The 15,089-nt window shown below is 38.0% G+C and overlaps 1 protein-coding gene across 4 annotated transcripts in view; it reads right to left on the bottom strand.

The window, feature by feature from the left end:
• TBC1D5 (TBC1 domain family member 5) overlaps positions 1–15,089 on the bottom strand; it is a 585,769-nt gene that overhangs the window by 274,892 nt on the left and 295,788 nt on the right. For all 4 annotated transcript variants that reach the window (XM_040263533.1, XM_040263505.1, XM_040263514.1 and 1 more), the window contains one exon: positions 12,515–12,578. In XM_040263533.1, coding sequence (XP_040119467.1) covers positions 12,515–12,578 — 64 coding nt within the window. The remainder of the gene's footprint in view (positions 1–12,514; positions 12,579–15,089) is intronic.

Here is a 15,089-nt window from a genome sequence, read left to right as displayed (position 1 = left end):
GATCAGAGTTAGATGGGAAGAATGTCTAAAGGTGCGGAACCACAGGGAAGAAAACTGCACCTCATGTGAAATGGTTTAAATACTTTTACTATCCTAAAGTGCATGTCAATATGTGGAAAGACTGCCATATTAATTATGACCGTATCTGCTTTATCAAATGCAAAGGGGAAAAGGACACAGTCAAATTTTTAATCTGCAGAGAAATGTGTTAAGGGGAGATTCCTCTTAATTAAAGGACTGTACCATGATTCCAATATCCACATAAAAATGTATGTGTCTTTATAACATTTTAAAGGTATAGTTTTTAAAATACTATTGGGATAGAACAAGGAACATCTAACTTAAAAATCAAAGGAAATGGGAGAAGCGTAAATTAGGAATGTCAGCGTCAGACTCTTAAGTGTGGCCCCAGATCTGGGTAAGCTGCATCAGGACTGCAGGTGTCGGGATCAACCAGATAAACACTGATGTGATCTGTAATTACCGCATTTTTAGCTTAAATCACAGGTAATGAGGGAACTCAGAGACTCTAAAAGGCAATTAGAAATTGTACTGGCTTTTTTGCTTCCTATATCAGGAATTTTTAAAAACTTACTTTTATTTAAAGCTTTTTTCCTCCTTCATAATGAAACATATTACTTATACATATATATAAATACTCATAAAAACAACTCACAATTACAAGCCTAAAATGGATTTCTTCATATTTCTAGGTGGAAAATGTTCTCATGTGATGCGGCACCATTGAAACAAAGGCAGCAGGCAGTTCGGGGTGAGGCAGTTCGTTAAAATCAACTTACGATCATGCTTTGATTCAGTTTTCAGATTTAACTGTGACTCCAGGAAGTCTGAGCCTCCAACTCAGTATGGACGTGGTAGAGAATGAAGAGCGGAGTCAGCAACAGTTGTGGATGTAATACTCTACTGAGCATGTGAAATGTAGCTACTGCAGCTGAACAGTGATAGACCTGATTTTAGTGAATTTAAATCTAAATTCAAGCAGCCCCACGCAACTAGTGGTTCCTGTATCAGACAGTGAAACACAAACTGCTTTAGGACAATAACCACACACACGTTTCATTTTGTAAAGTAACAACTACAAAGGCTCAAGGGATGTAAAGATAAGTATGCATATGACACCCACTCAGATAGCACTGCTGGGGAAAGACAGGAATACCTTAAAAGTTAGACAAGTGGCTTCAAAAAATCAAAGATGACTCTGTAAGAGAGGCAACACAGAGGAAAAGCCACTGCAAGTCAAGTCAGTTACACAGGTACACGTTTGCTTTTCTCCGTGTCTCTCAGCCCGCTGCCTCTCACTGCCTGCGCTTCCACCCTGCCCCACCCTCCGCTCCTGCTTCCTCCCCCTTCACTCACAGATGCCCAACAGGAAGCAAGACTTACAATGACATCTATGGTCCATCTACAAGTTACTAAAAGTTAGTGATACTGGAAAGAATTAGACCCAAGATTTGAACTGTGAGCATAACCTAACCATACTCAGCAAGAGACTGTCTCCAAGATCCAGGAAATGACCATTAAAAATGAAAATCAATGGGCCATGTGATCAAATAAACTTTAGTTTAATGTCACTGTGTGCTTTCTAATTTGTTAGACTAACATACCTAGGAAAACAATTTTGCATGGACCCCTGGAAAAGGAAATAACCCCACTCAAGGGTGAAAAAAACTAGAAAACATCACTTACTTATAGATTAAAAAAAAGAAAGAAACAAAACTTATGATTGCATACCTAATTTACCCTGCATGATGAAAGGCCAAGGTATGCCATGTAAGTGATTTTTCTTTTCTCAACTCAAAAATGTTGAGAGTATCAAAACATTTCAAAACCTTACAGAAATTCTGTCCAGATGTTATACACATTTGGATAATGGATGGCCATTGGCATCTACATTAACTAACTCAACACTGCTTGGCTTTTGGAATTTTCCATATTCCATTTTTAGTGGCATTTCTCTCACAGCCACGATTGTCAGGGGATCAGCTACTGATTTGTAAACTGATATGTTAGCTTTTAGAAATCCTCAATTTGCACCCCTCTGTCACTTGCTCAGTTTGTCTTTTTTAAAACAAAGACAACAAACTAGACTTTGAACTGTCATACACTCTAGCCTACTCCAACAGCATAAACTGTACTAGCCTTTTTTAATTAAAAAAATGGGAAATTAGGTAAATGGAAGCAAATTAAGGAAGCACTTCCTGTGACTGACTCTACCTAAATGAACAAACTCATTTGTTCTCCCCGTTCCTAAGTTTCTGATTACATCCTCCTTGGGTGAAGCTATTAGAAATCTGGCCTCTAAATAAATTACACGTAGCTGCATGTCCAAAGAAGTGGGATGATCGCTATTTTTAACAATGGGCATCGGGAAGACACTGAAGTGAAGGAGTCAGGCTGTGAGACCGGGTTCCGGTCTGCATGTTGCTTCCCACGCAGCACCAGTAGGAGCAGAGCTTCTACCACCGATTTTTGCAAACAGCTGCTCCCCATCAGTGGGAGATGAGTGGTTTTCTCATGACCTTCTTGCCCAAATTAAATTATGCTTCAGAAAAAGTCCTGTGTTGATGTGCAGATGTATCTGCCACTGCTGAAATTTTATGTTATTTGAAAGTTCATATACTTCAAAAGAACCCAAATCTAGTCTTGACTTCACAAAAGACCTTTTGTTACTTTGCTAGATGCTATTCTGTTAATTTGTACACTCGCAAACTCAGGCATTTCCAAATGAATGCCACAAAAAAATTAATCATATGACCACATAATGAACAAATGGGATGTTTTCATAAAGTTGATGTGAAGTGCTACTGTAAGACTGAAAATCAGCACCAGAAGAAAATTTTCATTTGTTTTCTACAGAACTTTTAAAAATATTACAATTAAGAATGGAACCTAGCGATACAGATGGAGAAGGCGATGGCACCCCACTCCAGTGCTCTTGCCTGGAAAATCCCATGGACGGAGGAGCCTGGTGGGCTGCAGTCCCTGGGGTCGCGAAGAGTCGGACATGACTGAGGCGACTTAGCAGCAGCAGCGATACAGAGGCAGGTAAATGGGTTGCTTCCCTAGGGAGAAGGCTCCACCGGCAGCTCAGGGCGAAACACAGATTCGGAACAGAGCTCAAAAAGCCACACAGACCCCTCTGGCTTTACTTATCCTGCTCCATCCACCCTCTCCCAGATCTCTCAGGTAAAAAGAAAACTGGCCCCTGCTCAACTTACAAACAGAATACAAAGGAGAGACACAGGCTTTGGGGTGGCCCTGCGTTGAGGTGAGGGCAGGAGAGCGTGAAAAGTGAAGGAGCTACTTGGGACACTATCCATTTATCCTGTACTGGAACAAACTCCAAACCACCAGAGCACTGGGTCTAGCTCCATGACAGTGGGCCCCTGCCACTCAAGGGAGCCTCAAGACCTAGAAGCAGGCTGGGAACTGGAGTGAGAGCTAACTACCCTGTCGTGTTTCTATGGGTTCAGAGCCTTGGGCATGGCATCCGAATTACTTTTCTAACATTAAACAAGGAAGTGGAAACACAGTCTCTGAAACTCCTTGAGAATATGTCACCTATCTCAGAGCAGGGCCTCAACGACCTCGGAATGAGCACGAGGCCTGTGTGTTGGGATGGAACTAGGGCATCTTCTACATTCAAATGGCACCTTCTGTTCCACAGCAGGTTTACGCTGCTGAGTCGCTTCAGCTGTGTCCAACTCCGTGCGACCCCATAGACGGCAGCCCACCAGACTCCCCCGTCCCCGGGATTCTCCAGGCAAGAACACTGGAGCAGGTTGCCATTTCCTTCTCCAATCCATGAAAGTGAAAAGTGAAAGTGCAGTCGCTCAGTTGTGTCCGACTCTTAGCGACCCCATGGACCGCAGCCTACCAGGCTCCTCCGTCCATGGGATTTTCCAGGCAAGACCACTGGAGTGGGGTGCCATTGCCTTCTCTGACAGGTTTATTGACTTCTCCTTTATTTCTAGGCACATAATATTCATTCTCAATTATATCACTATAAACTGTTTCATATAACTTTGTGCAGGAGTCACATTTTCACTTCCCAGTTAAAACTTTTGATCATTGATTTAGATATATCAAACATCTGGGATACACTGAAATCTAAAACTTCAGTACTGTCAAAATAGCAGTTCCTGCAAAGTAAAAATGTCACTGCAACGAAACAGTTCTATGTAAATGCACATGCAAGAGACTGTCACTGACAAATATAAGGCTAATCGGATCTACCCATTCTGAGTGGCCCAAACCCCTGAAGAATGCATTGCTAGAACAGAAGATAAAGACTGCTTTTGTTCATACTGTTCATCTCATGGAAAACTCCTATTCCTCTACTATACCTAGCAAACACACCTTCCTCCTGACCACCACCGACCCTCACTGGCAACTAGCCACCTGGCCTGCCCCTAGTTCTTGGTGAAACGCCTGCCCTGTTGCAGCAATCTTCATCTATGCTAGCTGCTGGCAAGCCTGCCTCCCCACCTAGATGGTGAGTGCCCCGCGGCAGGCTCTGGGTCCCTCTCTGGGTCTAGCTCACTGGCTGGCCTGTAATGGGTGGAGAATAACGAACTGCAGAATGACTGAAGATATTTAGCTCTCACACTGAACAACAACAAACCACACACACACACGTCAGGAAAGCACTTGTGAACACTCTGGAGTAAAAATAAAAAATAGGATTATTAATCACTGCCAATTTCCCTCAAAAGGCGAGGTAATCTGATACAGAAAAGAGAGAAATGTTAAATACTAATTTTTATTGAAATATTCTATATAAATTTCATCCTTAAAATATATCTTTGAGACTTAGAAACTGTCCATCAAATCAAACATCAGAAATTAAGCAGTATAATGAACTACTCATATAATGTATCAATAAGGATATAAGCAAGCTATTTGTAGAATGTTTAAAAATATGTATAACTTATCACTTTTAAATCCTAATTCTATGCATTATTTTCTCAAGTTAAGAGTTCAATAACACAGTTCAACATTATTGATCAAATATTTAATTGAATCTCCCTGTCTCCAAAAAATGCAGTGTGCTAATATACATTACAGATGGTGGCAGTGGGGCTGACGGGGCATTTTTACCAGGAGCCCAGGAGGAAACTTAAGTGCTTCCAGGGGACAGGACTCACAGTGAGGCTGACTCTGAGCAGCTCACTCCCATATTTCAAATGTACGCCTGTCTTTTCAAAGATAAACATTTACACAGCCTTGGATGATTGGAGCCTGCAGCTAACTTTGTAAATAAACAAATATGGGAAAAAAAAAAAATCCCCCAAAGCCTGGCTACAGACAATAAAAAGGGCTTGAAGGGGCTTCTGAAGGAAAGGAACTCAAACTGTTAACATGTATGATCAAGTCAGTTTGAGTTATGCTAATCTGAGGCTATAAATGCAAATAAACCAGTTAGTAATTTAAGTGAAAGGTTACCTATTTTCAGAGCCTCACGTGATCAATGGTTAGTTCAGACAGATAATATGTTAGAGAGAAATGGCGCTACTGGCCAGTTCCATGGACATAAAAAATAATAAAGGGGCTTGCAGAGGATACACTCATCATTAAAACGTGATTTTTTTTCTTCTTCTCTCAAATGTGGCTCCATTATGGAGATAAGAATTAAAGATAATATTCTGATTTTGGTTTCCAAAAAATAAAATGATTAATTTTGTACTCTCTGAAATTATCATTTAACTGTGTTACAGTGCTACTTGAGCACATATGAAAAAAAGAATTAAGAACATTTGATAATGTTAGGCTAAACAGAAGTATTGGTTTTCTAAATATTCTTCCTCTATAATCTGTAGATAACTAGATATCTATAGATCTGACCTTGTACAGATAACTGTAGATATTATTCTTAAATACTCATTTATTGCCACGATAGAACTATAAGGGCTTCCTTTGTGGTTCAGATGGGAAAGAATCCGCCTGCAAAGCAGGAGACCTGGGTTTGATCCCTGGGTTGGGAAGATCCCCTGGAGAAGGAAAAGGCTGCCCACTCCACTACTCTGGCCTGGAGAATTCCATGGACTGTACAGTCCATGGGGTCACAAAGAATCAGACATGACTAAGCGACCTTCACTTTTATATAGAATTTTTAAAACTTTTCTGAAATGAAGGCCAACCTTGTTAGGTGAAAAACTTGATTAAAACTTAAAGGAATTTTGGAAAAGAGAGACAGAAGAAAGAAACTGGCACGGTCACTCACTATGTGTCAGGCGATGGGTCCAGCCACACACAGCTCTATGACAGAGGAGGCGCCGACACTCAGCTTCACAGATGAAGCAACCAGGAAGCAGGGAGCTTGACAGCCTTGCTTAAGACCACACAGTCAGGAGGTGCTGGAGCTGAGAGGCAAACTTCAGTCTGTCTTATTTCTACCTGTGTGCTTTTCCAACTTGTTTCCCTCAACTGTGCATTTATTCTTAAGAACTTAAAGAGTCAGAGTCATACAGTTATATGGATTCTCAACAGACAAGCATAACGTCAAAGTGAGGAAAGCAGTGTCCTAAGAATCAGGAAAGAAACCCTCAGTCCAGACCCTCTTCTCTTATCTATTTATTTACCTACGTCCTCTGGTGGCTCAGATGGTAAAGCATCTGTCTACAATGTGGGAGACCTGGGTTCGATCCCTGGGTTGGGAAGATCCCTGGAGAAGGAAATGGCGATCCACTCCAGTACTATTGCCTGGAAAATCCCACGGACAGAGAAGCCTACCAGGCTCCTACAGCCCACGGGGTCGCAAAGAGTCCGACACGACTGAGCCACTTCACTTAACGTCCTGGAAAATGAATAAAATGGCGAGGCCTTAGGAACTTCAGATGAGTGAGTGAAGAAGGGGGCGGGGAGTTCCATTCGGCCTCCTCCTCAGTGTAACGTACGGAGGAGGGCATGTGGCCCCGCAAATTCACACTTTGAATTCTGACGCCAATCTGATGGTGTCCGGGGCTAAGGTCTTTGGGAGGCGACTGTCCTCAGGGCTGAGTGATGGGATTAGTGCTCTTCACAAAAGAAGCTCTCAGAGAACTTTCTTGCCCCTACAGCCATGAGAGAACACAGTGAAAAGATTTCATCTATGAACCTGAAGTGGGCTCCATCAAACACCACATCTACCAGCATCTTAATCTTGAACTTTCCAGCCTCCAAACTGTGAGAAATAAATTTCTATTTATAGGCTACCCAGTCTCTGGTATTTTGTCATAAGAGCCCAAACTAATACAGTGTAACTTTCACAATTATGTTTCTGTAAAAACATATTACAATATGTTTCTGTAATTCCATATTCCTAAAAATAATGGATTAACAAATTTATATCATTCCAAGACTATAACCATAATGCAGACTTCTAATTTTAAATTCAAAACATGCTTTTGCCCTATTATTTCTAACGTTTTGAGTCACTGCTTCACTTTCATTTCAAGAGACATATGACCCTTTTACATACAAATGGGGGAGAGGTACTATATCAAAAATAAATGTAAATGACATTAAGGATACTTCCCACATCCTTTCAAATTATTAATCACATGTAAATAGGACACATAAATATCTTTGCAATAAAACCTGAAGTCTAATTTTTAAAATTTCCTCAATGACTAAAGAAAGTTCAAATTAATGTTTTCTTTACTTATTCAGAAAAAGACAACTTTTAAATTCAAAACGATGACTCAACTATATTTTTTAAAAAAACTTTTAACCAACTTAAACCAATTAAAAAAAAAAAAACTATTAACCAACTTAAACTTTTAACTTTGGACTCTAGGACCTATAGAAAATACCATATTGAGAAAGGGAGGCAACCTTGGAAGCTCTGGTCAATATCAAGAAATAATACACCAGTACTTCAGCACCAAGTGGCTTTTCATTTTCCTTCCTTAAAAAGAAAATAAAATATATAAAGAGGAAAAATTTCCCTTATTTAACAAAAGTCCTTTTGAAATATGAAACTTCATCTTTCGTTAGAGGGAAAAAAACTATGGAAGCCAAAAAGTCTGAATATTTCTTAATTAAAAAAACAAATAATGTGTAGTTTGTAACTATTCAAAGAGTATACATTTTTCAAGGCTCAAGTCACTGCATCATGCCAGCTGTAGGATCTGTTAATTCAAATGACATACATAGTATTTTGCAGTCCCTTTTTGCATCCAACTACCTGCTTTTTAATTAAACATCAGAGCTTCTGACTAAATTATTATAATTTTTATTGATTGCCTATAACTGAACAATCACTGGTCATTATTATTTTGAACTGTGTCTCTTGGAGTCGACATTCTATTTAAGTATGATTTGCAAAGTATCCAACTGTCAAAATCCAGAAGATGATACAATTTTTCTAATGCTGCAGCTTGGGAAAATACACTCAGAAATAGTAGCATGTGAAATTAAATTGTAAAAATAATTAGGGTCAGCTAGATGATCTACCACTGAATACAAAGAATTTAAAAAAAATCAGAGTTAAATAGACAAATTTATTTTAAAATAATCTACAATAATTTGTATTCCATCTTATGCCATTTATACAATGCCAAGATGTTGTCTGAAATCTAAGCAATATTTTGAGTTTCCCAGAGAATGCCAACAACTGGTCTGAGTTTTCTCTAAACTGACTCTTAAAGCAACAAATTTTCACATGAATTTGTGGCCACATAAACACAACCTAAATCTTATAAAAAAATGAGGCAAAAATGAAGTTACTTTTATACTGGTAATTATACTACTATACTTTAAAGAGCATTACGTTGATTGACTCAAAACCATATATACTTTCAATGAACTTTTACAGAATATCAAAATTTTATCAATAAAGATATTTAGAAACATAGGGTAAAAAAGGGAAAACTTAAAAATGTTCACCTTCAATTTATTTCATAGGTCACTGTTATACCATCTAATAAGATAATTAAAACCATGCAAGCAGCTGGTACTACAGCTAAACAGATTAATGTAATAGTCTGTAGTCATATGCGCTGGCAAGGGGCTCGCCTCTTTGGAGAGGAGAAGGTCAGCTGCCCTTGGGAAGAGGCAGGGGGTGCGGGAGAAGGCGCCTGCCATGTGGCCCAGGCTGCAGCCACTAAGGTGAAAGCAAACCACTTCTCTGCTTTCACACCGAGCAAGGGTCTCTCAGTTTTAATGGTGAAGTAAGAAACATAAAGCTTATTTAATAACAGAAGACATTAACGCTGGTCTTTAAAAAGCACAGGATACACTGCATAAACCAGTAATATTGTCTCAATTCTTCTAATCTTTCCATTTTACCACATCATCTACAGACTAGCTGGGATACAAACAAATTTTAACAGAAACTTCCAAAACCAAGATTTAGTCTATTACCCAGGCATCATAAAATCACCCTACTGGAGCCTTAGGAGTTAAATGCAGCCGTGTGCTATCTGAATCAATGAGGCAAAACCACTGGAGACACAAACCCACAGTGAAACCTCCAAGCCTCTGGAAACAAACCTGTGAGCATTAGGCGCATAGAGCTGTTGTCAGGGCCCACTGACTGCAAATTTCACATCTGTCAAAATTCCAAAAACCTACCCCTGCACTTAAATATTCATAATAAAGCATCTTCCTTTTATCCCCACCATGTGTACAAGCTTGTTACACAAAGCCAACCTGGACCACGCATCCGAGACAGACTACATGCCTTGGGCTTAGTCTGCTCCCAGCCCCTCTCTGCGCTTCCCAGGTGGCACTAGTGGTAAAGGGCCCAGCTCCCAACACCCAGCAGGAAGAGGTGCTGGGTTGTGAGGGCCCCCTGTGGGAGAGCATGGCAACCCACTCCACGACCCTGGCCTGGGAAATCCCATGGACAGAGGAGCCTGGCGGGCCGCAGTCCGCGGGGCCGCGGAGTCGGACACGACTAAAGAGACTTGGCACGCAGCACGTGGTAGCCTCCTTTCTGCTAAAAACTTCAGCTATTTTCCTGTAGGACACACTGTTTTTAAATCTTCCTTTTGGTGTCTCTATATTAGCACACTGTAAAAATATTCTACAGTTCCAGAAGGTTAACAGTGATGACAATGATGGGGATGACGTGGATTGGAAGATAAAGGCAGTTAACACTGATCCAGTGTTTGGCACAGACTAACCCATTAGCGCCTTGTAACAAATGTGTTTTATTACTCCCACATTCAAGGAGAGGAAACTGAGTCTAACACTTGTCCAAAGTTTCCATGTGGAGTCAGGATATGAACCGACTTACTATGTCACGATAATATGAACAAACAGAAAACAGAACCACCACAAAAAAAAAAAAAGAGGCCATGCCCTCTTACAACTGACAATCTAAGACCACAATAATATAAACAAAGAACAGAGAGAACATAGACTTAGGTGACCAAGACTGAATTCAAAAGCTAGTACAACCTCATCATATGCCATAAAGGGGTGCACACGTGGAGGGTAAGTGAACTCTAGGGCAGTAAATTGCCCATTCACCTGAGCTAAGCGTAATACGTGGATAACAGTAATCCATGGCTGTGCATTCAGAGCTTGCAAAGGCTTTATCTTATGCAATTCTATTTCAACCTTGAAAACAGTTGTGAGAAAGAAGCAGATCAGACACTATAACGTCCATTCTACAGATAACAAATTAAAGCTGTTATCTCAGACACAAGCATATATAGCTTGAGTATCCTGGTACTAGGTTGACAGAATTATCTGTGAAGAAAGATCAGTATTTCTGAGATGGTCTAAATACAAAGGTAGATGTGTTGTGCTAAACGATATTTGAGGGTTGAAATATTCACATTTTTCTAATAACCTATTTCTGCTTGCTTTAAAGAGCTCTGATAGTAATGGAAAAATAATTTTCATTTTTGAACTTTACTGACAATTCTGTTGCCACTGTAGTGTGATTCTGCAACAATTCCTAGGTTTTATCAGTTAATCTGATATGAAAATAGACTCTAGAGCTGTGCTTGTATGAAGTCTGCCATTTAACCCAAGTGTCAAATTCACAAGTAAGCTCATTATATTGTAAGAGCTATTGCCTACTCAGTAGAAAAATATTCATTTCACACCTTGAATACTATAATACTATTTAATAATAGCACTGGCCTGCCAACTATTAAAAGCTCATTTTATATACTGTACTACCTGAGCTTTTTATCTTGCCTTTTTAATTACAACAATAAATTAATATCCTAACATTACAACACTGACAGGCATTGATTAAAACTATATTAGTTAACAACATTAGTATTTATTGTGCAAAGTTGCATTAGGAGTTCATTTTCAAAGTACAATTATCATTCAATAATACTAAGATACTTTAATCTTCAAACTACTCAAGAACAAAATAAACTACAAGATAACACTGTGCCTTCATATTAACACATTTCTCTTAACTTTATGTCCATTAGTTACTATAATTAGCTAAACTACACAAGTAGCTGTGAAATTCAACAATAAAATCGATGCATACATATGGACTTCCTTCCCATCCTTTGAAATACATCTTTATTTTCCTTTTGTCTTGTTTTTTTTTAAACAGTATTTATATCTAAAATGATACTTCTACCATAGATTTCACATGTATTATCATCTTAGCATTCCTCAGTTACATGCCAAATGAGCATTTATTTAAATATCTTTTATAGAGAGTTCTCTGATGGTCTAGTGGTTAGGATTCTGCCCTTTCAAACCGCTGGGGCCCAGGTTCAACCCCTGCTTGGGGAACTGAGGTGCCACAGGCCACACAATGCAGCCAATAAGTAAATATCTTTTATATTCGTCTAATTTTTAGGTGTGATTAACATATTTGGATAAAAGATTCTACCTATTATTTAATATGTCAATTCCAAGCTTTCTATTACACTTCAGCACTGAAAGAAGGGACTGGGTAACTCCAGTATCTATAAGGTATTTTTGTGAGAGCTTCCCTGGTGGCTCAGATGGTAAAGCGTCTGCCTGCAATGCAGGAGACCCAGGTTTGATTTCTGGGTCGGGAAGATCCCCTAGAGAAGGAAATGGCAACCCACTCCAGCACTCTTGCCTGGAAAATTCCATGGATGGAGGAGCCTTATAGGCTACAGTCCATGGGGTCACAAAGAGTCGGACACGACTGAGCGACTTCACTTTTGTTAAAGGAGCCAAACAGGACATTAACAATAGCACGTAATGCAACCGCGGGGTTACATTTTATACACTCTGTATTAGCAGGAAATTTACACAAAGGAAGCCCTTAGTACTGTAACAGATATACTGGAAAACAAAGCAAAATGGATTATAATGAAGCGGAATACATGTATACACGGGCATACACTCTCATCATCCTACTCCAGGTAACAGCAGATGTTTACGACAGCTCCACCCACGTGATGGGTCTGCAGGACAATCGCATACCACAGCACTCCACGTTTGTCACACTGCTAAAGCATAGGTTACAGTCCTTACTATTCTAAGAGCAGAAGCCTCTGCATTACGTATCTTATACATTATCTTATTTTATATCTATGTATTCATCACATACCTATAGGAATTAAAAGTCCCATCAGAGTCTAAAGAACTTGTTCTTCCATTTTGATTTGAATCTCCTGGAAAAAAAAAGAAAAGAAAAACACTGAAATAATGGAGATTATAAAACTGAACATTTCAGTTGAAAAGCTGCTGTGTGACAGCTCCACACAGTATACTGAGTCAGAAAACATATACTCCCTTATCTCTCCCCCAAATAGCTTTTTTAATCAGAGCCCTTTAAACCAAAAATTCATTTTGACACTAAAATTTAGACTAAGACCACCACTCGTAACTTGGATAGGAATATTACCAAAGTAACCACAAATAGGAACAAATGAAGAATACTACAGACATCTTCTTCTTATGAATCACAAAACCAAAACTTGTACACCATTTGTTCATACACTAATGCTTATAAACAAAAGGCAACTTTTTATTAATGTGTCCTGTCCAGTGGAAGACCTGAAGAGAACAAGCATACAGCCGACTTGGCCCCCTCCCCTTTGGCCCCCCTCCTCCACTCTCCAGGAATCTGGTTTGCAGAGTTCAAGGGTGGTGATTGAGAATGCATTCTAAAGAGCTTTTATTACACCTTAGCAGTCTTCCCCAAATGTTATGTTTTAACTGTGGGCAAAAGCTCACCTGTTTAAAAAATCAACATCTAAAGGTATTTCTGCCTCATGTAAAACATTAAACTTTTAGGGAGAAAAACTTGTCCATACAAGCATATTCATAAAATCAGATTAGAACAAATTTATACCTATCCTTTTAAAGATCATAGAATAAATTTGCTAAGTAAGTTTTAAAAACTGCTACAATATAAAATATATATTATTGAAAGAAATTTAATTTTAGATTAAAATTTTAAATATATACTTAAAAGTATAGTTTTTATGAAAGCACAGATACTACTGTTAAATATATCACTTATTCTTAGAAACAAATTAAATTGATCAGAACCTGATTACATTTTATACTCCTAATTTTTATAATGTAAATTTCAAACATCAGGTTATATTCACTTTTAAGATATTTAAAGCTTCATAATTTAATGATTAATCCAACTTTTATTTATACTTTTAATCCACTTGAACATTCTAAAGTATCACTGAACGTCATCGGAGTAGTCCTGGTTAGGTCAAACAGTAATTACACAGCTTTCCATTTAGAAATGAGATTATTTCAAATAATCGAATATAGCACGAAGGTACCCTACTACTATGATTATGCTGCTCATTAATGATTTCTGAAAGCTAAAATGCAATTTTAATGATAGCTGCCTATTTTTCTTTGCATGTTTTATAGTTGACAGATAAGTCAAAAACGTTGGTTTTCTTCAAAATCTTTGCTGTCGCACTTAAATTATTTAAAAGAATGAAAGTGGTCTGAGCTCAGTTACTGAAATTTTAAGTCTTCATTTTTTTCAAAATACACTTTCAGGCTTTTCTTTTTCATTAAACAAAAACCTTAAAAATTACAGCATTCAAAATGTTGCCAAATTTTATAGAAGAAAACAATCCAAAACACTTAAATGTTTAAGATCAATCTAGTTGAGTATATTTTGTTAATTCTTTGAAAACATGGGTACCATAAGATGACTCACATCATGCTTCATTTGCTTTTCAAAAAAATTAATAGCATTATCATAAATAAACTAAAATGATTTAAGGAAAATTAGTCTCCCTCTGTCTTGTTAAGTGAAAATTTCCTACAACACATGTTATTAGCAGCTTGCAGACATTTCCTGTGAAACGTTCCACAAGCAGTATAGAATAAGTACCATATCATACATTTAGAATGTGAGCTTTCTTCTTCAAAAATAAAGACTATGATTATTTAAATACATAAGATCTCACCAATGGTATATTCTTGCCCTCTGCTTATATTATCACAATAAATATAAAATACTTCAAATAATTAAGAGATTTTCAGTAAACACTAAAGTTTTGTCATCAAAATACATCACAAAGGTTTCCTTCATTTTATACCTGTTTGGAAATGAATATATCACATTAAATGTAACCTTCAAAGGATGGTAATAAGGAAAAAAAGCAGTTTTTCTTTCTCAAAAACATACCAAATAAGGAGTACCATTGTTTCTCTAAACAGTATTAGAGAAAAGACTTCAGAGTTTGCTGCATGGGGAAAAGGTAATAAAGTTTTGAAGTGGGGAAAACTGCTTTGTTCCTTCAATTCTCTAGTTGAAATTAATTATAGCAAATGTTTATGAAAACATCTGTTCCTTACAGTTATAAATTCTTAATCTTAGTATGGACGACTGTAGATTTTTATTTTGGAAAGAAACTGTCTGACAATCGAAAGGTTTACAAAAGAACAGGCAGGATTTATAATTCTGGAAAATTACATATACAGTGTGCTATATCCAGTCAGATTTTCATTTGTGTGAAACACTTGGTAGAGCTTAAAACTGGTTGTAACTAGGAGAAATCAAAAGACAAACAGAAAAGTTCAGTTTTCATTTAAGCTGTTATACAATAAAAACATATTGTATCACAAGAATAAAACAACCTAAGAATTAAAAACAAATGCTACTTTACTGTCAACATGGTTTGGAGGGAAGTACAGTA

This window comes from Oryx dammah, unplaced genomic scaffold, assembly GCF_014754425.2.
Source record: "Oryx dammah isolate SB20612 unplaced genomic scaffold, SCBI_Odam_1.1 HiC_scaffold_2, whole genome shotgun sequence".
Taxonomy (NCBI): Eukaryota; Metazoa; Chordata; class Mammalia; order Artiodactyla; family Bovidae; genus Oryx; species Oryx dammah.
Note: the sequence above shows the minus strand (reverse complement) of the source record. Positions and strands in the feature narration are given on the sequence as shown.